The sequence below is a fragment of the Podarcis muralis genome, chromosome 2 (assembly GCF_964188315.1).
Source record: "Podarcis muralis chromosome 2, rPodMur119.hap1.1, whole genome shotgun sequence".
Classification (NCBI taxonomy): Eukaryota; Metazoa; Chordata; class Lepidosauria; order Squamata; family Lacertidae; genus Podarcis; species Podarcis muralis.
The window spans coordinates 74,757,608-74,785,193 of record NC_135656.1 but is presented as its reverse complement, the minus strand read 5'-3'; the positions used below and the strand labels follow the sequence as shown (position 1 = coordinate 74,785,193).

The 27,586-nt window shown below is 42.8% G+C and overlaps 1 protein-coding gene across 2 annotated transcripts in view; it reads right to left on the bottom strand.

Moving 5' to 3' along the window:
* The window catches only part of STAB1 (stabilin 1), a 92,135-nt gene that overhangs the window by 39,084 nt on the left and 25,465 nt on the right, over positions 1-27,586 (bottom strand). For both annotated transcript variants that reach the window (XM_028718777.2, XM_028718778.2), the window contains exons 17-35: positions 25,515-25,595; positions 24,656-24,814; positions 23,060-23,122; positions 22,539-22,640; positions 20,358-20,444; positions 19,528-19,639; positions 17,527-17,713; positions 16,103-16,196; positions 14,175-14,333; positions 12,354-12,449; positions 10,983-11,078; positions 9,807-9,854; positions 8,582-8,712; positions 7,123-7,234; positions 4,627-4,704; positions 3,988-4,089; positions 3,012-3,119; positions 1,866-1,997; positions 1,285-1,413 (exon numbers count right to left, since the gene is read on the bottom strand). In XM_028718777.2, coding sequence (XP_028574610.2) covers positions 1,285-1,413; positions 1,866-1,997; positions 3,012-3,119; positions 3,988-4,089; positions 4,627-4,704; positions 7,123-7,234; positions 8,582-8,712; positions 9,807-9,854; positions 10,983-11,078; positions 12,354-12,449; positions 14,175-14,333; positions 16,103-16,196; positions 17,527-17,713; positions 19,528-19,639; positions 20,358-20,444; positions 22,539-22,640; positions 23,060-23,122; positions 24,656-24,814; positions 25,515-25,595 — 2,076 coding nt within the window. The remainder of the gene's footprint in view (positions 1-1,284; positions 1,414-1,865; positions 1,998-3,011; positions 3,120-3,987; positions 4,090-4,626; positions 4,705-7,122; positions 7,235-8,581; positions 8,713-9,806; positions 9,855-10,982; positions 11,079-12,353; positions 12,450-14,174; positions 14,334-16,102; positions 16,197-17,526; positions 17,714-19,527; positions 19,640-20,357; positions 20,445-22,538; positions 22,641-23,059; positions 23,123-24,655; positions 24,815-25,514; positions 25,596-27,586) is intronic.

Sequence of the window (27,586 nt, the reverse complement as noted above, 5' to 3'; positions counted from 1 at the left end):
CTGTAGGGCCGCTGGCTTCTGGTCCTAGTCCACTAAGCAGTGATTTTATGGAAAGTGAAAGGGGCACTAGGGACCATACAGGAGACGCCGAGCATGTCTGATAATGTCCATGGGCTCTTTTGAGTGTCTTGGGGTAACAAGAGTTTTGTGTTTTTTTTAAATGATGAGCACTTCCAGGGACTGTAAACATTGCTCATCAGTCCAGAAACTTGAGAGCACCAACTGAAAGGAATGTGAGCCACTCAGTAAACAGATGTCCAATAAGAGGTGTCAGAAAAGAATTTGTGTCTCCTGATGTAAAAAGCTTGGGTCATACATGTCTATTCAGAAGGCTTACTCCTAGGGTAAGTGAGTATAGCATTGCTGCCTGAATTCCAAGATGCTGAAGCTTATGTAAAATATTGTCAGGCAATAATGATTACAAGTGAAGAAGTGGATGCAGCTGGGGATTTAGAGGCAGAAATGTTTCTGAATACCAGCTGCTAGAAACGACAGGAGGAGAGAATGCTCTTGTGCTCTGCTTATTGGTTTCCCAGAGGCATTTGGTTGGCCACTGTGAGACCCACATGCTAGACTAGGTGGGCCATTGGCCTGGCCCAGCAGACTGTTCTGATAGGTATAAAACCAAATCGATCATTTTAGCCTTGTCACCTGTATCAAATTTAGTTTTCCATAAGAAGAAGAAGAGTTTGGATTGGATATCCCGCCTTTCACTCCCCTTCAGGAGTCTCAAAGCGGCTAACGTTCTCCTTTCCCTTCCTCCCCCACAACAAACACTCTGTGAGGTGAGTGGGGCTGAGAGACTTCAGAGAAGTGTGACTAGCCCAAGGTCACCCAGCAGCTGCATGTGGAGGAGCGGAGACGCGAACCCGGTTCCCCAGATTACGAGACTACCGCTCTTAACCACTACACCACACTGGCTCTCGATAAACATGCTAAACACAAGGAGTGACTTTAGGCATATTCACGGTGGCCTGGCTATGAGAATTCCCTGGAGGATACCTTATCAGGCAAGCATTAAACACGTTCAGTCTTGAAAGGTGCAATATATCAGAGCTCAAAAGGGACAGCCAATTCTCAGTAAAAGAGGACGGCCTGCAGAGGCAGTGCACAGCAAATGCCCACCCCCCTCCCAGAGCCCCAAGTGAGCAGATGTTCTCAATGAATGACTCAAACCAATTGGCAAAGAAACCTATCATGCCCAATTAATTAGTTCTAAAGTAACCATCACCAAACATGTAAATTTCGTACAAAACAAGAAATTACAGGTCTCTAACGCTTTACCTTTTGCACTGTTGTGCTGTTGATACTACAACGGTTCTTTTGAACTCGCAGGACTTCAGAAACCCCAATCAACATCCCATTTGTTGTTTCAACAAACTGACCATTCAGGAGGACTTTGTTTACATATGCCTGCAGTAAGAAAGGATGGCAAGTAATGAAATCTAGGTATGCTCCAGAAAAGCACAATGGCTCCAATGTTAATTTCTAAGAGAGCATAGAATGAATAGTTTATCATGTTGTCCTGCCAGCATTATTAAGCCTTAGAAGAAAAAATCATTCCAGAGGCAAAAGTACAATTCAGTAGCCCATATGATCTCACTGCAGGTACACAGCTAACAAAGCAGTCAGTCAGATGCACTGATGAGCAGAGACCAATGTATTAATCACTGGTCTACAATTCTTTCACAAAGGTCACTGAGAAAACTTTAGCAGGTAAACTGTGCTGCTTGTGACCAAGTGGTTTTAGGGATGCAGCCACAGTCCACGAGCAACCCCATCATTTGAAACATGTGACTGAATTAGTGGCTTCCTATAAAACCATACATTGTAGAATGGAAGCATAATTCACCTCTCATTCTCACCTGAGTAGTGTTTTTGTAAAACATCAGCCAGTATGAGAATCCTAGCATTGATGTTTTGTGAACTCCGCTTTTCAGGTCAGTGGCCAACAGTTTAACTCCAAGAACAACATGGTATTGTACAGTGTCCATGTCCTAGAAACCAAGGTGTACAGGAAACAAAATCTTTTTAAATAAATGAACAAAAGCAGAGAGATAACAGCTGGAGATAGGTAAAGATAAGAAGCACATGCCGTTGTGGTAATCAGTGATTCTGTTTGACAACCAAGCCTGTATCTAGTAATGAATCTTTCACTGTTGCTTTGCTCCATCAAATATTTTACCTGGGCACCTTTATTACCATTATTTAATTAAAATGTTAATGTAGAGGAATCTACATTCCTCAGCTCAGTCACCCTCTTCACAACCTGAGAAGTAAGTAGTTATTATTCTTATTACATAGGTTGTAGAACACTGGCAGAAACACAGCCCTTTGCCAAATCCATTCTGTGAATTTGGCGGGATTTAAAGCCAGATTCCTTACCAACAATGGAGCATACTGAGGTTCATACAATACTTGTATACTGAAGGAGAATGCTAAAGCTATTCTCAACCAATAAATAAATGGGCAATGTTTTACAAGTGACTGGTTATTAGTGTGATATTTAGATGATTATTAAAATAACTCTGAAGAATTTCAACCTTCTGCTTGATGAATTGCATCATTACTTCTATCTTGCTATATATATAATATAATATAATATATATATATTGCCTTAGATGTTTGAATGAGGTAGAGGTGCCTCACAGGGTATGGAATTTCTAAATGGAAGACAAGAGTTATGCTAATCTGTGTATGAATGGCTTTACATGTGAATTTTTCACCTGCTCTGGAAAGTGTTAGTGAAGTGGAGCCATTTACCATGCATGCAGTAGGAAGTTCATGTGTAAAGAACATGAGATACAATATGCCTTCCATTTAGAAATTTTGCAATGCATGAATCAGCCTTTACTCATTCATTCACAAGGTAGTATACAAAATATGATTCAGTGATGATGTGGCATTACCCCAAAAGAATAAGTACAGAGGCTTGTAAAAATAAGTAAATGCATGCATGCATGCATGCATGCATACGTACGTACATGCATGCATACATACATAGTTCTTACCAGCTGTGTAATATTAGCATCTTGGCAATACTTCTCAATTGAACTATTTCCTGGGACAAAAATAGTGTATTTTTCAGATGACTCAATCTTTGCAATCAGATGGTATTCCTGAAAGTTTCAGAAGAATACAATTAACAAGCAAATGTGGTCAGCAAAGATTATAGAGTAAGCAAAAGAAAACTTAGGGGGGAACCAAACAACTCCGCCAATTATATGTTCAGATACATTTAGATACAGAGTTTCAAGGTAAGATGATTGAGAGAAAGAAAGGCGTGCTCTCTGTTTTTAATAGGGCCAAACAACACACTGTGCTTATTGTGCAACGTACAAGTAAATCCTAGATTTTCTTTAATTAACTCCAGGCATGGGGTGTCAGTCTTAGTACGGTGGCAAACAGTGAGAGGAGGTTTATCCCTTTCCCCATCAGTCTCTGGACAAATTTTGGGGCTGCTGCATGGCTATGAGTTAGGAAAAAAATCCCATTGGTACAATGAGCTCTGCATTTCACAACAATTTTCCACTGTTCCCTTACATAGATTATATATCAGTAGTTAAACTGATGCTCTCCTAAAGTTGTGGACTACAATTCCCATCATCCCTGACCACTGGACATGCTGATTGGGGCTGCTGGGAGTTGTGGACCATAACATCGGTAGGTCCCCATGTCCGCTCCCCCATTATAAACATTTGTGTTTTGAAGTTGAGCAGGGGGGAAAGGAAACATTTTTCTAGTGTTTCATCAGATGCCCTTGGCAGTGACAGGATTACAACACTATTAGCCATCACTTTCTGGGTTTATCAAAATGTACTCCCTTCGTTTCCTTTCATTTCCCCACACCAAGACAACGCAGAATTGTTTTAGAATTGGTCTTCCTCCATACACCAACAGAAGACACTTCCTGTATCTAGGCAGACTAGTACAACAATTAATGGGTTCAAATTATGTGTTTAAATGCAACACAGCTGACATACTCACCTCTAGCAGCTCCTTGAACCTACTGAAGGAGGGTGTCGCATTAAGTTGCTGCTGCAGACCTGGGGCTCTTGGAGGGATGTCATCCAAGGTGGGCAACAAAACCTGAGCAGAGGAAGACGTGAAAACAAAATGAGACTCAGTGGTGTAGTGCAGCACAAATATAGGGAGAGTGCAGCTCTGGATTTTTTTCCACAGCAAAAACTGTAGTATACCTCTCTTTTGTGTGTGGGGGGGGGGTTTCCCTGGGACACGATCCCATTGTTGGGTAGGCTAGGCTAAGAGATTACTAGCTCCAGGTCACCCAGTTAACTTCATGGCTGATCAGCAATGTGAGATCAGCTGTCCCCAGTCAAAATCAAATGTGTTAATTGCCACAGCAGTCTTCTGCCACCTCTTTAATAGGTATTACATGCTGGTTGGAAATGTTTGCTAAGTATGTGGATCAATCTAAGGAGAAAGATCAACCTTTAGAAGTCAATAAATAAACTCTGCAGCTTGGTTGCTCTCTACCTGGTAAAACAGCTCTAGATAATCTCAGTATCACTATGGCTTTGGGGCTGATACATTCCTGTTCAGACCTTATAAATCCTCTTAACCAGAAACAGAAAGAAACATGTCCAATGCAATCTGTCAATGTACCTTGTTGATGATATAAATAGTGCTGTTAATAGCAGGGATGTCACCCAAAACAATACTTGCATTCTGAATCGTTATGGCCTGGAAAGCAAACAGAATCAAACTTCATAAATTTGCATTAGGCTGCCAAGAATTAATAGATAATGCATATTTACACAAAAGTGCTGCATCAGAAATACACCTTAAATTGCGTACCATTTGTCTTGGAACACTCTAGTTCTGTTCCACAAAATCTACTCACTAGCAGTACTGATGTTCTCTAACCATGGGATTTTATTCTTAGTTTCTGTGGGACCTCCTATTGCCTTTTTAAAAATACACAGAGAACTCCCACACACACACACACACATCACAGTCAATCTCCCAGTAGCAGAGGCTCACTTATTCTGCTTATCAATAACCCAGCTACATACACACTATACATTTAAAGTACACTGAAAGCACATTATAATCCGTGTAATCCTGGGAACTGAACAACATGTCCCACCAGCCTAAACACACTACAATTCCAAGAAAGTAATGTGCTTTCAGTGCATGGTGTGTCTCCAGCCAGAGTCATGAAATATGTCCATATGTAGAACTTTACCAGCGGTCTCAAGCCCACAGTTGGCTACAGTTTAGCCACTCCTCCTCTAGACCAGAGACCTCAGTGAGTGGATTAGCCATACCTTGATGACTTCATCAAACCCTGTCATCAGATATTCTATCTGCTCAAAAGCATGAACAAAGGATGGCCTCACAACCACTACAGTGTGGGATTCGATGGAGCTGTGCCATTGGAAGTGGGTCTCAACTTAAAATGGACTTCATGTGGGGTAGAAAATAGATATAGATATTTCACCCATGTGGGGTAATTAATAATAGACTTGGATGGATCCCAGATCCAGGGCTTTTTTTCAGCTAGAACTCGCCAGAACTCAGTTCCGGCACCTCTCAGGTGGGCGCCATTATAAGCTAACAAGGGAGGCATTCATCATGAGTTCTGATACCTTTTTCTAGTGTCGCAGGAAACCCCGCCCCCCCATCATTCAGTTTGTACAAACTTCACACACACTCACACACTACATACGCTACGCTTCTGTTATAAATTCATAGAAAATCAACCATACATCAGATTTGTACTGTTCCACTTTTATTTTACTCCATGAAGGATGGACTACAAATTGGGGAAGGTTTGATATAGGGCAGCCATAATCCCTTGAGCATATCAACACATACACAGGAGCCCTGCCCAGTTGCTATGCCAACCTTGATGGTCCTAGACAGAAGACCATCAAGATCACAAAGAACTTGCATATGGGAGTGGATTCAGCACAGACTGGAACAAAGGACAATAATAGCTCTTCCCTCTGGGGGCAGGAAACTGCAAACTCACAACTCCTCCCTCAACCCCTCCTTTCTGTGATGTATGTATGATGTTTCTAGGGGTGGTCTTGATCTACAGGGTGGCAATTTCAAAAGTCTTTATAAGGCCTTGCACACCATTTTTCTGGGTCCTTCCTCTCTCCTGCAAGTGAGGGGAGCACCCTGTTGCAACAGTTCAATAAAGGCCAAACCCACAGGCTGCTGTTTTGCTCCAAGTAATCCTGGTTGGTGTCTTTGTTTTTGTCCAAGGGAGCCCTCAGATTTTTCCGTTAACACTAGAAAAATAGCACTACCTAGATCCAAATACACTATCCAGTTAGGGAGTCCCAACAAAGTTAAAAGTCACAAAATGTGTAACCTCGGTAAAGTGTTAGGAATATAGGCTGTCAGGCCTTTTTAAATAATGAGTTTAGTCCACTTACAGTACTTCTCCGTTTCTATCCCCTCACAATGAACAAGCCACAGCGTTTAGTGAGCTTAAATGCTTTACTTACAAACGCCAAAGGTCAGATTCATGCATTACTCCATGCAGCAGCAAGATGAACACAGGTAGAAAATTATTGGGTTACAAAATACAGAAAAGTACTTTTGAGCATGCAATCTGGGCTTGAAACAGTCAAGCCCAAACGTGTTGCCTGGTCAGTTTCACATGGTGGGAGAGAGTGAACAAAGGAAGCTTCATTTCCTTCTTCACTGTAGGTGATGGGGGTGACCTAACTGAGTCAAGGAATACAGTTCTGTGGTCTTAACCCCTTCATGCATTAACTACCCCTACGCTTGCTAATTATATTTGACTGCAATTTCCCACACTTCATAGAACTAAACCTACAGTTTTAACTTTTGATGGTCACCCACATGACTAACCATGATTTAGATCGCAGGTCTAATTTCAGTACACCCATTCCAGTCTTAATTCCAACTGGACTTTGGCAATGAAGGGGCCACGGTGTCTCTGACTGATGGCCTTTACTGAGAAAGAGAGAGATAATAGGAGGAGTGTGGCACTTTTACTCCTTACTCTTGCTCAGTCTCTTCCTCATCTAAGCCTCATATAAAATTATCTGAGGGCCAATCCGTAAGGTGTGTTATATAAATACGTTAAAAATGTTAATATTATTTTTAGAAATCTCTTACCCCACTGCTGTTGTTAATTTTCCACCTGATCCGTGGGCTAAGGGTGGGCAGCTCCTGGCCCACGTATTTATTGAGTTGCTCAGTTGTGAAAGAACCCAGAAGGAAGTGGCCCCTGCAATTGAGTAAGGAAAGAGCATTCAGAATATTATTTCCTAGGGAGTTAATGGCCAGAAGAAACCTTTCAGTTTAACTAGGTTGCATTTCCCTATAATTCCCAGTTATTTTCTACCAGCAAACAAGCTTCGCCTCCTCTAAATATTTCAAGAGTTATGTCTGAGGTCTTTTCTTTCCATCTTAATCCAGGACATGAAAGGCCAAACTGTCTCCAGTGACTCATATCTCTTTTGCTGATTCTATAATCTATTGTCCAATTTGGAACAGTTTTACTTGCTTTATAATGGTAATGGTTTTATCTGTTTTTATAACTGTATACTGTAGTGTTGTAACCCGTCCTTATGGGACGATGCCAAGGGTGCATTAGGAAAGCTTATAAACAAACAAGTGAACAAACAGCTTCTCAGTTGAGCACTGAGAGCGTCCTTAATGGTAAGTGAGGCTCTGGCTATTCTTGTATGAAGAGCACTGTACACTATACAGTCATTGTTTGCTATATGCAGGGGTCAAGATCCTTTGAACAATGGGCCAGACCTGATCCATCAGGGATGCCAATTTGTTCCACAAGGCTATTTCCCCTAAACCACACTTGCCCGTCAAATTTATCCCACCAAGGTTGGATATGCTATTCTTTGCAAATATGGGCTGTGTTTTGTTTTGTTTTGTTTAAAGCTGCATGTACACTTTTATCATCACCATCACAGAAATTGTTCAACGTGTATGCCTACCAAGGACCGGCTACAGCTGTGCTGCCTGTCTTTGCTTCTTTGATTTTCTGGACCTCGTGCTGGATGTGCACAGAGATAGTGGGCAGGCGCACACACTGCTGCTGAATGCCATCAACTCACTCAACTCACTTATGAAATGTGCACACGCACACACCATTATATGCAGTGCCTGGGCAGCAATGAGACAGAAAGCAGGAAAAGGCAGCTCTATACATTTTTTAGCTCTGCCTGGTGATGTCCAAAAAGATCACTTGTGAATCACAGCTCTGATTTTCTCCATTACCTAAAACCCTGCAAGTTGGGGACTACCAACCAGGCTAGCTCATTTCACAAAAATTGTTGGTGAGGTGCAGAGTTCACATTTTGACTTATATCTTTTGATGTAGAGCACACAGAAACTCACTTTTTAAAAAAAGAAACTAAAAGTCCTGAGCCCCTGCTGACTTTGATCCCCCACCCCAAATCCAACCCTTTCTACCTGCCTGTTGGAGGCTCCGGTTCTGTAGCTCTTGGAGCAATCGTAACTATATTGCAACTCTGTGCCCTTGCCTGCGGTATTTTCTGACCATCTTAGATCAAGAGAATAGTCATATATAGTCACACCAAACCAATGGTACCTGACAAGTAATAATAGCATGTCTGGCTGTAGCCAGAAATCTTTTTCATCTTTGCTCAGGTTTTGGATGGCTTCTTTCACTGGTACCAAAACAGTCAAGTTGGTTCCTTCAGGGATGCTGAAGAGGGATTTCTTTTGTCCAAAGCAAAAAACAAAACAGAAACATGTATTATTAGCCTCCTTTGCCAATTTGAATGAAAAGATAGGGAAGAGATTATTTATTATCCATATTGCCATCTCCCAACAAATTGATTCAACTTAACCAAGGGTGGACACTTCCCAGAGCCACTAAAGCTATATTTAATGCAACATCTTTAGCTATTTTAATGAAACTGTGCATATTCCAATAAAAGGTAAAGGTAAAGGGACCTCTGACCGTTAGGTCCAGTTGTGGATAACTCTGGGGTTGCGGCACTCACCTTGCTTTATTGGCCGAGGGAGCTGGTGTACAGCTTCTGGGTCATGTGGCCAGCATGACTAAGCAGCTTCTGGTGAACCAGAGCAACACACAGAAATGCCGTTTACCTTCCCGCCAGAGTGGTACCTATTTATCTACTTGCACTTTGACGTGCTTTCGAACTGCTAGGTTGACAGGAACAGAGACCAAGCAACGGGAGCTGACCCCATCACGGGGATTCGAACCACCAACCTTCTGATCAGCAAGCCCTAGGCTCTGTGGTTTAGACCACAGCACCACCCGCGTCCCGCATATTCCAATAAGCAGGTTTCAAAGCGGTAGTAATATCTTGTCTGACTGACAACATGATCTTCATATTCATCAGCAGAGGAGGGCAAAACTATGAAGCTCTATCCTCTTCTTTACGGAAATCAGTTTTGTAACAGTATGGCCAGAAAAGTATGAACACAGGAGTCCAGGGCAGTGCCTATCCATAAGGCTGTCCCATCCTCATTAATGTATGTTGGCTGATTGACTACTCATCAAAAAAGTATGTTAAATGAAACACAGATGATGCCCAGATCGTTTTCAAGTATCAAAATGTTTGGATGCCCCAAGCATCTTTCCTAATTATATGGCACATGCACTGACTGAGTCTTAGCCAGAAATAAACACCCAGTTTATTTGTTTTGCACCTTGTTGTAAAATGCAAATAGAATACTTCTACCAGTTGGACAGTATGCTTAACCCCTCAGTAGTTTTAGGTTGTTATACAATTTCTCTCCCACCAGCAAACAAACTTAATTACTTTGAACAGTAAATGTCTTACCTTAATCCACCCATAGAAGTCAGAAAAGTGGTAATTCCTTACTAACTCCTTCAAAAAGAGAAGACAACAGATTTTTTGAAAAAAACAAATAAATAAAAAGTGCAGCACCGAGTAGGCACATGAAAAGGTATACAGATAAAAGGTGGATGTTAAATTCAGGCGTGAACCTTGATTAAGTGACAGGTCAAAAATGAATACAGATGAATTTTGCCTTTTGAATTTAGAATACTAGTCCCTCAAGTCAAGGTTCCAATATCCTGATGTAAATAGGAACCAGCCAGGTGCCTCTGAAAAGCTTACAAGCTAGATGTCAGGAGGACACAGGAGCTGCAGTTCAAGTTTCCTCCTATCACTTTCTTCTCCTGTCTCCCTTGAATGTAAGCACAGGTGAGCTGGGAGAGGAACAGAAGCAGGAGTAGAGCATTAATAATCAGATGCCCAGAGTGGTTACATAAAAGGCAAGGTGTAGGAGCATTGGAGGAAGGGTGCCTAGAAATTTATGAATGGAAGGGAACAGACTCTGGAAGAGGTTAGAAAACAAGGCAAGGAATGTAGGAAGAAAACTAAACTGGCTGTAAGTAGAAGCAAAGAGGAAAGATATTAATTCTGGAGGTAAAGTCCAACAAGAATTAAAGCCATCCAGAATTTAAAAGCTGCAGAAATAAAAATAATGAGTTTGGGAATTGCCCTCCTCCTCTTCTCCCCTCCTCTCAATGTCCTCCTTCTCCCCTGTTTCAACTCTATCATGCCCACGAAGGCCATTTTAAGCTCCCTCACAAAAACATATTTGCTACAGTTCCTGGGTTACAGTGGGAAATGTGGCGAGAGCAGTTAGTAGATTGTCTTTGATGGGAAAGCTATTGGTAGAATGTTATTCTTCCGTACAGCAACACTTGATATATTGTCTACTTTTCATCTTTTACTTGTGGGTATTACAACAAAACCAGAACAGAAGATTTAAGAACAGAAGTACTCAGCTGTTCATGTCTCTATGAAGCAGTACTCCAGGATTTCAGAGAGGGTTATTCCCAACCCAACTTGGAGAGGATAGGAATTGAATCTGGGACCTTCTGTTTGCAAAGCACGTCCACTGTCACTGAGCTAGATGGCCCTTACCATGTATGAATTCACTTTGCTTTCTCACCTCTTAGGATAGAATAGAATGTGTGTTTTTACCTTCATTATATTTCCATAACATAGAACTCCATCCCCCATGTATCCATCAGAGCAACGGCAAGCCTTCTCTCCAGTACTAAGAGACTGGCATGTAGCCTATTGGGTTTTTAAAAAGCAACAAAGCAAAACAACTCTCAGCAGGATAATTCTCTAATAAAAGAAACATGGTTCAGTGTTGTCCACACAGGAAGCTTGTGGTTAAGCAATGACATAAACCCTGGTCTCCTGTGACACAGGCTAGGGCTTTTGCTACAATAAACATTTTCCAACTTCAGTGATCATGTGTTGGAGAAGCTTATTTTCTCTGTACACAAGCCTGACAATAAAAATATATACGATGTGCAAAGCACCTATTCCCAGCAGATATTGCACAAACCATGAACCCCCACATATTCACGTGATGATGATACACCTGAAACAGTTTTATGAGCAGCTCTCGTAGTTCCATCAATTAAAAACTAAGGGCAGGCCATTCATTTAGATGAAGGAGCAAAATATCATGAAAGTGTTAAGTTGCTTCAGAATCTGGATTCCACTCCGCACAAACAAGCATTCACCTTACATATGGGAGTACAACCTCAGTGCTTTTCTCCATTACTTTTGTTATTGCAAAAAGTCACATTTGGGGGAGGTGGAAACTGTCTGCTGTTTGAAAGCACCAAATCAATTTTAGTTATGCAACCTTAATTTGCCAGTATGTGGCTGAATCCCACTGGAAAATAGTGACAGTTTTGTAATTGCCCACAGTTCACTCCCCCCCCAGTTAATTAATTAAAATAATAATAATAATAATAATAATAATAATAATAATAATAATAATAATAATAATAATATATTATACCTGAAGGAGCATCTCTACCCCCATTGTTCAGCCTGGACACTAAGGTCCAGCACCGAGGGCCTTCTGGCGGTTCCCTCACTGCGAGATGAGAGGTTACAGGGAACCAGGCAGAGGGCCTTCTCGGTAGTGGTGCCCACCCTGTAGAATGCCCTCCCATCAGATGTCAAGGAAATAAACAACTATCTGACTTTCAGAAGACATCTGAAGGCAACTCTGTTTAGGGAAGTTTTTAATATTTGATGTTTTATTGTGTTTTTAATGTTCTGTTGGAAGCTGCCCAGAAGTAATAAACTATTATTATTATTATTATTATTATTATTATTATTATTATTATATTGATTTTAAAAACTTTAAAACCTGATTTGGCCAGAAGCAGCTCTGGGACAAAGTAGAAGTGTGTGCATAAAAATCAGAAGCCATTCTCAAACTACCATCACCTCTCAAAAGCTACTGTTTGCTCCCATCTAGTACCCATCCTCAAAAAGCAGTTTTCACAAAGCAGCATTTCTTGGACATTTCTAGTTTCTTACCAGTTCATGGCAGCCACCATTGTCCACAGAGCAAGGAGCAACAGGGTCACAGCTGTAACCATCGCCATTGTAATTTCTCTTGCATATACAACTGCTCTGAAAGTAGAAACAACAAGAACTATGGTTATCAATTGTTACTAAAATTTCTTCTCCAGAACACTGCTATTTTTTTTTTAATTAAAAAATGTCCCTTTTTAAAAGTCTCCTCAACAGCTCCTTGAAATATAGAAACAAAAATTGAATGCTTCTATGTGAATATTTGGCTAGCACTACACTGAACAAAACAATGTTGAACATAACAAAGGTACACTGAGGTTGTTAAGTCCAGTGCACTTGCGTACAATTGTTCTTCGTTGGGTGACTGTAGTACAGATACTGCTAGATACACAGAACCAGAAACATCCTGGAATTTCAGGATGACTGAATCCTGCCTGTGAAAGCCTTGCTAGATTACACTAGTATCAAACAACCATCTTTTGGAGAAAGAGAGCAACAAAGACAATGGGAAAGACAGAGAGGAAAGAAAATATTTAAACAGACTACAAGATACAAAGTGAGAGATGGGACCCAAATATTGCAGGCTTTGGTTATTATTGTTATTACTGTTATCATAACTTTTATTACCCTCCCTTCACCAGCAGGTGCCAGGGCAGGTTACAATAATATAAATTTCAGAAATTAAACACAGTTAAAGCAGATTACTGTCAGAGGCTGGGTCCACAGCTGCAAAGTTTGTAGACTAGTTTACATACAATCAAACCTATGCTATCTAGAATCACACAAAATGCCCAGCTTCCAGGTTGACTGGACACCATATTATGGTTGTCCTGGGGCAAAAGTGATAGCTGCCCATAGAAAAAGGATTTTAGCATAACTGTGAGTAGGCTGCAGCATATTGGCTACCAAAAGGGAAATAAAGGATAATGATAGCAGCGAAATCAATTTGTTCTAAGTCAGGTCTTGCTTATGTGTATTTTTCTTTTTGAGTTTTTAAATGGTTAAACGTACAATGTGGCTACACGTAAATCAATGGAACACAAGTCCGCTCACCTCTCTTGGTGCGGCGGCATTGCTGGACGGAAGAGGCTTCACTGGGGCCCCGAAGGTGGAATTCATACGGCAGTGCTCTTCCTGATAGGTGGAGGAGGCATAAGCCCCCACCGCCTATCAGGAGCCAGATCTTAGCCAGCACTTTGCATTGGTGAATGGGGATGCAGGCTGGGATGTGGGCTATGCCAGGGGGGTGGAGCCGATGGTAGGCCTCTCTCGGATCCGCCCCTGGCGGTTGGGCATTGGGGCAATCCCTTGTTTTGGAGAGAGGGGAGGTTGTAGTCCCCACCTGCCCCTGCAAACACTGGGGTATCCTGTTAAAGGGATCTGGGGTGTGTGGCCATATCCGCATACCCAGGTGGGCCAAGGCCGAAGGCACTCCTCCAGACGGCGGTCCCTGCGGGGGTCACCCTATTGGATATAAGTCTTAGGAACCCCCACCTGGATTGACCACGCGTCAGTTCCAGTGGGCAGCCCGTAAGTATTTTGATTGCCCCATGCCCAAGCCAAACCTCTTTCATCTGTATTCAATAAAGTTGTGGCCTGTTTTTACCCCAAACCCAGTCTTATTGGTCTCTTATTTATATGGGTTGGGGTATGGGAAGTCCGATGCCTTGTCCTGCAAGTCTTCTGAATGCAATGCAGTACTGTATTCGGCACTGGCCAGGAGTCTGAGCTGGGTATGAAGGGCACTTATGTCATCTTCACAGTAAAATGTCCCAGGTATCCACCAATATTTTTCAGCAAGACAGCAAAGGATGCCAACTATACCTGTCCAGGCCCAATATAGATGCAGTCAGCATTGACGTGGCAGCCTCCTCTGGTTTCCATTGCACAGTTGTCTATAGCAATACAGTCCTTTCCATCCCCAGTCCAGCCCTTGTTACACTGGCAGGTTGCTCTTCCAGGGCCTGTACTGGTACACATGGCCTGATCAGAAATAGGAAAAGAGCAAATAAAGAAGGGATTACAACCATGCCTAGCAAAACAGAACAAAGGAAGGACATTTCCCTGAGTAATTTTTTTAATTTTCCAAATTGCTTAGAAAGTCTTGATAGAAATAGAATTGCTTTGTTGCAAACTACTGCCTCAGCATACAGAGAGAAATGGCTTTGAAGTGTTGAGAAAATGTCATCATGTTAGCAATTAGCTGCCCAACTCAGGTCCAAACATGAGGTATTGGACATTTCTTCAACTCCCTTTTGCTGCTAACAGAGCAGCAAGGAAGGCTGGGGGTTGGATTTGGATTGAACTGTGCTGTGGTGCTGGGGGAAGAGGTTCCGACATTCCCCCCTGTGTGACAAGCCTTGATCCAAACTGACTTCCTAAAGCTGCTATTAGCTGTGGAGCAGAAAATATACAGGCAAAATATGAGAGTGCCCTATTCCATCAAAAAGGAGTGCTGGTTCCTGACCTGTCTCCATTCTTGGCCGTTGTCAAGAAACTCATCAACTTTAAGATGTGGAAAAAGAAAACTCTGCATCATGAGATATGCATTCCCTGTTTATGCTTTCAGAGAAATTTCAATTTTCCTTTGACTATCAAAATTAAAGGGTTTTTTGGGGGCAGTATATCCAAAAACTGAAATAGGACAGCACAGAATTTTCTTGAAAATATTGGCTTCAGCTTGTCCAAGGTTTGTGGTAACTGCTTTTGTTTCACTTCAAAGCTGTCACACTAAATTCACATCTAGTCTCTTCTTGCAGACCTCACCCACACTAGAGATTATTAAAAACAACATAGCGTCCTTCTGTATGCATCCTTTGGCAGTACAGTGGTACCTCGGGTTAAGAATTTAATTAGTTCTGGAGGTCTGTTCTTAACCTGAAACTGTTCTTAACCTGAAGCACCACTTTAGCTAATGGTGCCTCCCACTGCCGCTGCACCACTGCTGTGAGATTTCTGTTCTCATCCTGAAGCAAAGTTCTTAACCCGAAGTAATATTTTTGGGTTAGCAGAGTCTGTAACCTGAAGCGTATGTAACCCGAGGTACCACTGTAGTATGCAAAAATGCTCTAGAAGTAACAGAAATAGGACCAAACTACCCATAAAGATCAGTTATATTTAACTTTTTCCTTCCATTTTTATTTCTACAAAAAGCAGCCACAGGAGGCTGTTAGAACAGGCTGCTGCTTAACCCTTTCTTGGGCTGTTTTTCTTCCCCAAATTGCTCCTTGGGTATTTTCAATTGCAGGGCAAAAATATGATGGGGGTGCAATTTCAAACAGGAAAATAACCGAATGAGAAATGGTTAGGCTTCTCTCCTCACCTACCCAACCAACCACTACCAGTATTTTGTTCAGGTTTTCTGTTAAAATAATAAGTCAAAGCAAATGGGTATGAAATATTGTTTGCCCCTTTGGTCCACACTAAAAAACATTGAAATATGTGTTTTTTACTCAGTTTCCGATCACTTGTACATTTAAAAATAAGACGAAGCTATTCAACACACATAAGGTTTTCAAAACATTATGAACAAATCATTAATGTTCATGCCATGACTCTAAGGATAGCATCATTTCAATCCTACGACTTCATTGATAGCCAGTTTGAGTGAAAGCCAGGAAAAACCCTGATCCTTGGCTCTAGGCGGTAGCGATTTATTCTAAATTATCTTTCTCAGGGCACACTCTTTGGAAGAAGCAGGCTAAAGATGAACAAAAATTAGTCAATCAGTACCAAAAGCTTTACCAACATACGTTTTTTGAACATCCTCCCTGTTCTGGCTTGCTGCAGACATCAATAGGCTCACATGAAAACCCATCCCCTTCATAGCCATCAAGGCAGACACACCTTGGAAATAAGCAAAGGCAACTGTTAAATCGCAAAGCAGGAATGTCTCTTGACATCTTGTCATTCAGTTTAAGCAAATACTGTTCAGAGGAATGGTTGCAAACATATACATTCCTGTGTACCGTACTTAGGAAACAAACTCTAAATCCTGATTGTTTAAAAAATACCTCTATTCTCCTTTTTCCCTAGCCTTAAAGTCATTAAAAAACTTGGGTGCTTTTCTCAGGCATGGGGAGGGCGAGGGCAAATAATATATCAGTTTGCATCACTTTGAAACTCTCTTCTCTCTTTGGAAAATTGCTTTTCAAAGGGCAAAAGAAAATATAACTGATGATATTTTATCTAGGGGATGCGGGTGGCGCTGTGGGTAAAAGCCTCAGCGCCTAGGGCTTGCCGATCAAAAGGTCGGCAGTTCGAATCCCCGCAGCGGGGTGCGCTCCCGTTGCTCGGTCCCAGCGCCTGCCAACCTAGCAGTTCGAAAGCACCCCCGGGTGCAAGTAGATAAATAGGGACCGCTTACTAGCGGGAAGGTAAACGGCGTTTCCGTGTGCGGCTCTGGCTCACCAGAGCAGTGATGTCACGCTGGCCACGTGACCCGGAAGTGTCTCCGGACAGCGCTGGCCCCCGGCCTCTTGAGTGAGATGGGCGCACAACCCTAGAGTCTGTCAAGACTGGCCCGTATGGGCAGGGGTACCTTTACCTTTACTATTTTATCTAGACTTGCTCAATAAGTGTTCAGGAGAGAGCACATGGCTGGCAAGGAAGGGGTGGTGGTGGAAGAAAAGGGATACATATCTCCCACAATTCAAATTGGGGAAGGGTTCTAATCCCTAGTCTTGCTGCCCATCCCTATAGAAGGAAGAAGCCACTGCCAAAGAAGATGAAGGAGATTGGCAAAACAAACTAATGAACTGTGCTGGACATATTAGACAATTTGAAAACCTAGAAAGAAAAAGGACATTGTTTTTCTTTCTTTTCTTTCTTTTCTTTTTTAAAAAGAGGAAATGTTCAAGGCATAATTAGCAAGCTTTGTGTATTGGCTTTTACATTAGTTGGACTTTTAAAGGTGACTTGTAATAACATGCATAAGGTTTTAAAATTGGATACCGGTAGTTAAGAGTATAAGATTTTGTGGACGTGTATAAGTAAGTATAAAATAATGGAACCAGGAGGGGGAGTTGGAGGAAAGTCAATTAAGATGTATGATTTTGATTGTGATGTGTGTGTTATTGGTTTTTTGTTATTATAAAATTAATAAATGGTAATAATAATAATAATAATAATAATAATAATGCCCAAAGAAACAGGCTACATCAGTGAAGAGGCATACCTTACAGTATCGTTCCGGATGCAGACTGCATTCAAATGGCAATTCAGAGGGGCATCGTCGGAAGAAGCACACTTCTGAGAGCTCCTGTCACAAAATTCCCCACTGTAGCCAGCTTTACATGAGCCAGGCTGGCAAATGCCCTTGCTTCCAGGTCTGTTATCACAAATTCCATGGACACAGCCACAATCTGCCAGACAGAGAGAGAATAAGCTCAGCTGCTAAACCACTACGACAACTTTTACTTTTGTATTTCCACCACATACTTTCTTAACTGTAAATTCTGTTAAGACACTTTGGTCACCCCAAGGAGATGCCTAGATACTGCAGTATCAAGGCTGAGCCACTGGAGTCAAGGAACATATGGGAACACACCAAGGAAGAGTTTGCTGCTCAGGTGCAAATCTATCCCGAACAGGAAGTCTTTTATAGCTTTCCCTATCCAGAATGGCTTACTGGCACAGTCCAAGTGGGCACAATTCTATGATTGTATGGCCAGTTGGGAGTCTGAAAATACTTGACTGACAGGAAGGTGCTCCAAGTGAAGTTCTGGCAGCTTACCACACAGTGTTGGTACACACAGAACAGAAGCTAACCAGTTCTATATTAGAACTTTCCAAAATGTAGAATGTCTACAATGGCCGCTTACCACCCTTCACAGTGAGCGGCGGTTGCTGCCTGACACAGTGCCTCCTCTCCTTCCAAGTGTGCCGCACCATCTTTGGTTGCCTCCCCCACCCCAGCCGCCACAGAGAGTCACGGGGTTCCTACCAAAACTCGTTTATTCAAACGGGCCAATCCATGGCGGCCCGAGGGGGTGTGGTGTGGTGAGCGGACCTGAGGGAGGCAGGCTTCCCTCAGGTCCGCCCACCATCTACTTAGCCCAGCTGACAAATCGGCCAGGAGCATCACCCACCCTTTTCCTCCCTGCATTAATAGTCTATTACTGCTCTAACCATTTTCTTTTCAGCTAGGAGGGCTTTGCTGTGGTCTTTTGATGGTCGCTGTATTCAAGGCCGAATACAGGTTTCGCCTTCCCCATAGCAGTAGTCACAAGTTTGGCGGTTTAGGCCTTGGGTGGAATCCTATAGTCTTTCATCCCATCAGGGCGTGGTGAAGTGGTGACTCACCCACCCCATTTGCTGCAGCATCAATAACAGGGTACCCCGTTAGAGGGGTCTGAGGGAAGTCTGTGTCCAAAGAGCCAGTTGCGTACGACTAGCAGGGTCACAGAGCTTCCCTCAGCATTTGGGAGCCATCTGCGTAAACCTGTGTTTTGCAACGGATCCACCCCCAAATAGACCCTGTGATGCCTCAGTCCCCAGCAGGGAAGCTGATACACACCCAATGCCTATGACAAGGCTTCCTACATCTGAAATCAATAAAATGGTGGCCATTTTTAAATCCTGGACAGTTGTGCCCATTCATTTACCACTCAGTAGTCAGGCGCGTTAGGTGGGGGGACTCTGCAGCTGGGCACCCAAGTACAGAATACCGGAAATTGCCTTATGCAGAGTCACACCATTGGTCCACACTCTCTGCTATCCGCTCTCAAGTTTCATGAGGTCACTCATTACAAGAAAGTTAAAGACTCCCAAGTTAAAGGTTATGGCTTCTAGGTAGGCGAGAGAGGCCTCAGAACTCTCAGTTTAGCACTGGCTGTATCAGAACATGCCAGCAAGAAACTGGATTCCTCCTGTCACTGGCACCTTCAGATCTCCATGTCCAAGAGAGCCCTGAAGATATCTGGCTGCTTTCAGAATGTTGCAACCCCCCCCCCCCCAAAAAGAAAACACCCCACCCCTTTGCATCCCTATGTAAAAATTTGTTACAGAACTCTAAGATCAGCGTATCTAAAAACTGTCCTTTTGCCACTATCCTAGTGCTGTTCTCAAGGGGAAAAGTCCTGATCACGGTCTCAAATATTCCCAGCCTTGATTTACCCTGCCTGAGGTTTCCCGACACCCATCAGGGTTGCTTTCCTGCAGATTCAGAGTCACAGACCTTCATCACAGTTCTCTCCGTGCTTGTTTGGGTTTGAACAAATGTGGCAGGCAATTCCTTTGAAATTCTCATGGCAGTGGCACTGGCCATTCCCACGAATCCCATCGTTGCACTGGAGAGAAAAAAATGGATTTCAGTGTGCTAAATGGGATATGATGTTGCAAGACAAAACACATAATATTGTAACTGTAGGGTACTATGCAATGGTTTAGGAGCTGGGAAATCCTCTTGGAAACTATAGGCACGTCAGCCTCATCTGTACAATACATTTGCAGCTGTGTCATAACACTTTAAGCAGTTGCAGCTTTCCCCAAAAGATCCTAGAAACTGTGATCTGCTAAGGGTACTGTGAGTTGTTGGGAGATCCCTAATCCCCTAATACAGAAAAAAACAAACCAGAGTCATTTAATAATCAATACCTCTTCCCAGAGAGCTCTGAGAATTGTAGCTCTATGAGGGGAATAGGGGTCTCCTAACAGCACACTTAACAAACTACAACTCCCAGGACTCTTTGCAGGAAGCACTGATTGTTTAGTTGAAGTATTTTCAATGTTGTTTGGAATGCCCTCCTGAGTGAGATGGGCCTGTTTCTGCCACTAACTTTCAAGAGGCATTTGAAAACATTCTTGTTCACACTATATTTATAGCTTTGGTTTCTTTTGGAATTTCCTGATGCTACTAGGTTAACACCTGGATCAAAATGGATTACAAAGGGGCATGGCTCAAACACATGTCCCTTCAGATAAATTAGCTGAAGACTATACAGTAGTAAGGGATGACCAGTTAATAACCAATCTTCCCAACAACCCAGGAGATTCTTTGCTACTTACAGTTCCTTTGCCATAGCACGGATTGGTAAATCCACTAGGACATGGGGTGCAGGAAGAACCAAAGAACCCTTTGCAGCATCCAGGTACCTAGCAAGACATTAATTACATCATTTGAATGACCTCATCAGCCCTGATGATTAAACAGACTGCCCACATTTGATAGCAGTTTCAACTTCTAACCCAGGGGAAGGCAACCTAAGGCCCATGGGCTGAAGGTGGCCCAATCGCCTTCTCAATCCAGCCCGCTGACAGTCTGGGAATCAGTGTGTTTTTACATGAGTAGAATGTGTCCTTTTATTTAAAATGCATCTCTGGGTTATTTGTGGGGCATAGGAATTCGTTCATATTTTTTTTCAAAATATAGTCCGGCCCACCACATGGTCTGAGGGACGGTGGACCAGCCCACAGCTGAAAAAGGTTGCTGACCCCTGTTCTAACCCCTTGATTTATTTTAATTCCAGGGAACTACAGGGCACTGCTTTGCTGGCTGCTTCCAGACAATTGGTTCAGCGAGTACTTATCTTGATTTATTTGCAGGGAGGTTGGACGGAGTTGCCAATTTAATGAACATTCATTCCGATTTGTTTGTGGGAAAGTTAGTTGATGTTGATCACCACCACCACCACCATTTTATTTGTATGCCACCTTCCCATAGTTAAAACCATGCTCAAGGCACCTTACAGCATGAAAAGAATTACACCAGGCTTCCTCAACCTCGGCCCTCCAGATGTTTTTGGCCTACAACTCCCATGATCCCTAGCTAGCAGGACCAGTGGTCAGGGATGATGGGAATTGTAGTCTCAAAACATCTGGAAGGCCGAGTCTGAGGAAGCCTGATTTACATAATTACAAATGTAACAAAAGTAATCCTAAACAATAAATAAAACATATCAAAAACACAACCAAATTTGAACAATTTGCACATCTAAAAATAAAGATTTTAAAAAATTGCATTAAAGCAAGTGTGATGTGGAATGCTCTCCCCAGGGAGGTTCACTTGGCACCTTTGTTATGTACCTTTAGGTGCTGGGCAAAAAACATTCCTCTTCTCCCAGGCCTTTGGCTAAATGAACAATCTATGTGGCCTTTTAAACTGTTGTGTGGGGGTTATTGTTTGTTATTATGGTATGTAGTTTTGTGTTTTTATTTTGTAAACTGCCCTGTGATCTTCGGACAAAGGGTGGTTTACAAATTTCATAAATAATAATACTTAATAATACCCCAGACTTTCCAGTCAACTTCCCAATTACTTTCCTTATTGCAAGCTTTTGGTGAAGAGGGCTTCCTGTGTAACACTTCCCAGCCAACTGTAACTGCACAACATGAATTTGCCAGTGAATCCCACTCAAAAATAGCAACCATTTGGAATCACCCAGCGATTGTGAAAAGGGACGTGCACAAGCTTGGACTGTCCAGTGCCCTTCCCCCTATTCTTCACCCCTTCCTAAGGAAGATCTTCGCCATGTATTCCATAAAAGAACTGACTCTCCTCATGAGAGAGACAGAGAGAGATTGGTCTTTGTTCATTTGTTTGTTTATTGTCTTAATAAAGAGGCCTGTGTTCCCTGCCAAATGGCCGTATAAATGATGAAGGGGATTCTTTGTCCAGGCCTCACCAGGGAACTGATGCCGTTTGCCACTGGGAGCACAAGCAAGCAAGAAAACTTTGCCTCCAGTGCCCACAAAACCAGCCTCTGGAACTCTGTGGGCTGACAGGCATAACAACATCTCTGGCAACTTTTTGAAAATATTTCATAGAAAAGAGGAGGCCTTCCTCAGACATGGCAACTCTCTTTTCCTATGGCTTTTCTACTATGAACTCAGCACTGTCCAGTGGGCCTGCTAGAAATGTGTTGCACAACAGCAGCTTACCTTCTAATAACAAACCCATTCTTCAAAATGGAACCAGCCATGCACAGGGAGGTGGCTTGGGGTGCGCCCAGGTTTCGCAGAACCACAAAAGAAATATTTAGCAGGGGAAACAACCCCAGAGGCAGGAAAACCCAAAACAATCCAGTGAGGACTGAGCATACCCAGCAAGCACAGAATGCTGGTTGACTGTTGCTGTGGGAAAAGGAAAACTGGGAATATCCTAGATGAGAGCATGGCTGGCTCACAAAATCATGAACAGGAGCAAATCACACTGAAACAATTACCGGTAGTTCTGTGCCTTATACTTACCACCACAGTTTGGTTGCAGTTTCTTTTGCAACCCTTCTTCATAATGTTCAAGCCTAATGGGTCATGAATGTACACACACTCCCCTGGAAAGAGCCCCTCGGCCTTTGGAAATGAAACAGATTGTGAGTACAAAGAGCACTTTTCACACATGTTTGATGTATATCCATCATGTCGTGCAAGCCAGAGGAAGTTCACTGGGGGGAAGTCAAGGTGAACTGGACCGTCAGCATGTCTGTCAGGAAAAGGCAGGAAAACCACTTCCTCTCTTGACAGTCAATACAGATCATGCCCTCCGAGATAGCTCTCTGGTTCACCTCATGATAAGGAAGAACAATGAAGATACAGCAGAAACCGTGTCACAAACAAGTTTCTTTGGTTAAAAGCCAGAACATCACATGGTATTTTCCTACTTTAGAAAGAGAAAGGAAGTAAAACACCATTCTGTAAGCAGCTTTTAATAAGTTTTGTTTCGTGAGGACCAAAACCCACCATAACCATAAACAAAACTAAGAATTGTTTACCATAACTGTGCTTTCAGGTGGGCAGACACTGGTATTAAGGGCACTACAGTCCACACAAGATCCCTGAAACAGAAATCAAGAGGAGGAATCTTTACTGCATGAAAAAAGTCAAACACACACCTGAGTTCATAAACGCCTCAGGACCACAATATTTCAAGGATAGCCTCTCCCCATATGGACCTACCCGGACCCTGCAATTATAATTGGAAGCCCTTCTTCGTGTGCCTCCTTCACGAGAGGTCCAGAGGGTGGCAACACGAGGACGGGCCTTTTCTGCAGTGTGTCCCTGTTTGTGGAACGCTCTCCCCAGGGTGGTTCCCCAACACCTTCATTATACACCTTTAAGTGCCAGGCCAAAACGTTCCTCTTCAACCAGGCTTTCGGCTGATTTAGCATCCCATATCCTTTTAAATGTTTGTGGGATCGGGGGGGTGGGGGTGGTGGGGGTGATGGTTATTGCTTTGTGGGATGGGGGTGGTATTGTTCTTGTTTTTATTATGTACTTTGCATTTTTATCTTGAATAAACCTGTGTGAACTGCCCTTGGATTTTTGGATGAAGGGCGGAATACAAATTTAATATAAATAAATGTCACCACAGATAGAGGAAGGAGGAGATATAATATTATTATTACTATTGTTTATTAAATTTAGATACCACCCTGGAGGTTTACAATTTGAAAATACAAACATGTGTGACATAGTAACAAACAAAAATGATAAAAAAGAAAACCACATACACAGTTTAAAAGGGCATACATTGTTTAATTAGCCAAAGGTCTGGGAGGAGAAGAATGTTTTTGCCTGGTGTGTGTGTGCACACTGCTAATACCAAGATGTTTTAAGCAAAAGATGTATTTACTAACAGATTGTACCCAGTATATTGATTGTGCAGTAACAACAGCAGCAACGAAGGCAGACCAGTCACCTACTAAGCATATACCCCATGTGTGATACACATTTTCTCTGTGCTGCTTGGTAGCAAACATCTCAAAAAGTCTCCTATCCCTGTGGAAGTCATTTACAAAGCCAGGGGAGAGCTCTTCCAATGGACTTAATTTTAAAACAAACAAATAAAATGCAGCTTGAAGCCCCTCTTAAAGTATCTGCTTCTGCAGCTGCCGCAACTACAGTAAGGAGCAATGTAAAGTCCGTGCCTGGAAGCCCTGTCTGCTTCTCCATCTAGGCAACAGGAAGCAGATGTTCCGAGCGCATGATGAAACATCATCATCAGACCCGTTGGCAGAGGCTGTGTCAACAGGAAGGGCCAGCTCTCAAAGGAATCGCAAGGGGATGGCCTCTGAAAAGCCAAACTGCTTTCTGAGTCAGAAATATTGTGGGTTATAACGTGGAAGATTGAAACCACAGACACAACCAAAAATTTGACTCTCGAGTTAAAATGAGGAACACGCTAAGGAAAACCGCTGAACTTTGCAGGAAAGCTGTGCTGAGATGATTGTAGGGGTTGTACTGGCCACAAGCAAGCATCTTGCACTGGGGGGGCCATGATGGAAAATGAAATTCACATTGCAAAAATACGAAGTCTTTCCCCATCAGCCCAGAATAAAGACAAAGTCTAGGTAGACTTGACTACTTACCGCTACAACTTTATAATCCTTTTCGTTGCATCTATGCGGCAGAATGGGGATGATTGATGGAGGAATGAAGATTCCATCTAAGGTATGAATGATACCATTTGATGCCAAAATATTCCTTGTGTTTAAGGCAACCTCAGAGTCACCTAACAGAATTCTTCCCTGTGTAAAAAGAAACAATTTGGAAGTTAATGGCCAAAACAGAGCTGCGCAAAGCAGACAGGTCAGTAAACTGGCCTCTGCTTACACTCCACACATTTAACCTCCAAAGGATCCCGGGAACTGCAGTACACCCCTTAAAGGTAAAGGTAAAGGGACCCCTGACCATTAGGTCCAGTCCTGACCGATTCTGGGGTTGCGGCGCTCATCTCGCTTTATTGGCCGAGGGAGCCGGGGTACAGCTTCTGGGTCATGTGGCCAGCATGACTAAGCCGCTTCTGGCAAACCAGAGCAGCGCACGGAAACGCCGTTTATCTTCCCGCTGGAGCGGTACCTATTTATCTACTTGCACTTTGACGTGCTTTCAAGCTGCTAGGTTGGCAGGAGCAGGGACCGAGCAACGGGAGCTCACCCCGTCACGGGGATTCGAACCGCTGACCTTCTGATCAGCAAGTCCTAGGCTCTGTGGTTTAACCCACAGCGCCACCCGCGTCCCCTAGTACACCCCTTAAAGAGCTACAATTCATAGCACTCTTAATAAACTAGTTCGATAGAGGAAGGATTTTGAAAATTAACCGTTTTACACAAACCTGTTTTAATGTCTCTGGACTGAAGCTAAAACCAAGTCAAAATCCTATGCATTTATCTAAGCAGTTCCCTGCAGTTCCTAAGCAGTTAATTCCAACTGTTATGAAACACTTACCTCCTCACTGAAATGGATTGTTAGAACCTGATTTGCCATGGTCAAAATTTGTGGCAAGGTAATCAGCGTTTCCACATCTACCTGGAAAATATTGTGTATATTTTATTTACACCATCAGGAGCTTTCTGAACCAACACTTTCTGCTCATTAACTACTTCCATGTGGCAACCAAAACACAGGGGCACAAAAACCAAACAGGTAATGCAGTGCATGTTGGCTGAAGACACCCCCACTCCCATTTTAGCATGTACAACAGCATGCAAATGCGACTTGGAATGCAGGGGGGCGGGAATAACCTTGCTGCATTTTAAGGTGCAATGTGTACATAGCCTAAGAAGGGGGCAGGGAGAGGATTTTTTGTTCTTGTGGATGCTAAGTAATTAGGAGTCAGAATCCTTGCAGAACTACAGAAAACCACCCAGCTTCGTTCTAGATTGCACTCCATTTTAGCTCAAGATTGTATCTATTTCCTTGGACAGATCCGTTGGCTTGTAATTTCAGAGCCCTTGACCCTGCATCACCACAAATCTAAAATCTGATATGCAGACCATTCAAGACATCCTGCCTACTGCTACCAGCATCTGATCATCAGTAATTCTCTCCATCAAAAAGGCGGGGGAGGGAGGGACGAAAATAGCTAAAGTACTTCCTCTCCGCAGACCATGCAGCCTCCCAAAACCTCCTAAACTATCCTGAGAGCAAGACATTTGTATCTCCTTGCACAAAATGATATAGGGGACACAAAATGGTTGAGGTACGTTTAAGTTAGACAGAATGCTGGAGTTTAATACTGTTCAGTTTTAGACATCATGATTAATAGAAATTATATATGTTCCCCAGTCTGGCATATTATTATTTATGAATAAACATCCAGCTTTGTAGTTCAAGCAACAGGCTGGTGTACCTCTCAAGATCATATTTCCTCATAGCAAGTGTCCCAGACCTTTGTTAATCCAAACTATTCCCTTCTTGTCAGTTTCCAAATGCTCAGTTGAATTTGTTTCTGGCAACTGTCCCCTTTTCCTGACATAGAAGCCCTAGCAATTTATAGCTCCAAGACCATCTCCTATCGTTGGCTTCTCTCTCAGTGTTCTTATGGCAACATACCCAGTGTTACACATCTTGGCATACTTATTAGTGCCTCAAATAAAATACCAACAAGTCTGATTTTGGGCAGTGGGGTGGAAAAGTATACAAGTCTTGATTTTTGTTCCCCTGTGCGGGCATTTTCTTCCCCATTTTCATTTTTTATTTAGCAAGAATCTCGTGATGAAGTTTCATACCAAGCCCTGGATCAACCACCTAGAGAGGAAGAATTTTGCTCAGTGACCAAGCCAGTCATTGGCAGATTTGCAGATAGGTCTATGATACACACATAGCAGCTGCTGGGTGTTTTTGGAAGGGAAAGGGCTGCAGGAGACAGAGTGAGGGAGCATATTTTGAATATTTCGAAATCAATATACAGGACTTCCTGTTATTAAAATGACATCAGTACTTAAAAGAGCTTCATGTAACACCTGCAGGATATACATATGGCCGAAAGAGCTCCAACTTTTCAAAATAAATTTCATGTGCAGTGAATAAAACACAAAGAGATTTAAAGATTCCTATGCATTTACAGTTCATACCAGGGTAAAGCCAAGCTAATGTTCAGCTATGGTAAACTAATGCCTAGTTCACACCTGTAGCACTTGTGATGGTAAAACTGTTCCTGGACTGTACCACTTAAGATAGCAAGAATGCAATTGCATGGCTGAATGTTCCCACTCATATCTCATTGAACAGGCTCATGCAGGGGGGCGGGGGCAGCCGGGTACCCTTGCCCTAGGCCTTGGAGGGCTACACTGGATGGGGTCCGTGCCAAGGACCTGCAAGACTTAATGCTCTCAGGCCAAGAACACCTTGTGCCACCTAGCTGACAGAGGACACCCTCCCCAGGCCTCAAATAAGCTCTGCACGGGCCTGTCCATGACATTATGTTTTCGGCATGCAAGAAAACTCAAGAGAAGTAAATTCACCTATGCAGCCTTTTCCTTGCCTCCTCCAGTAGGACATGGTACAGTCCAGATAAA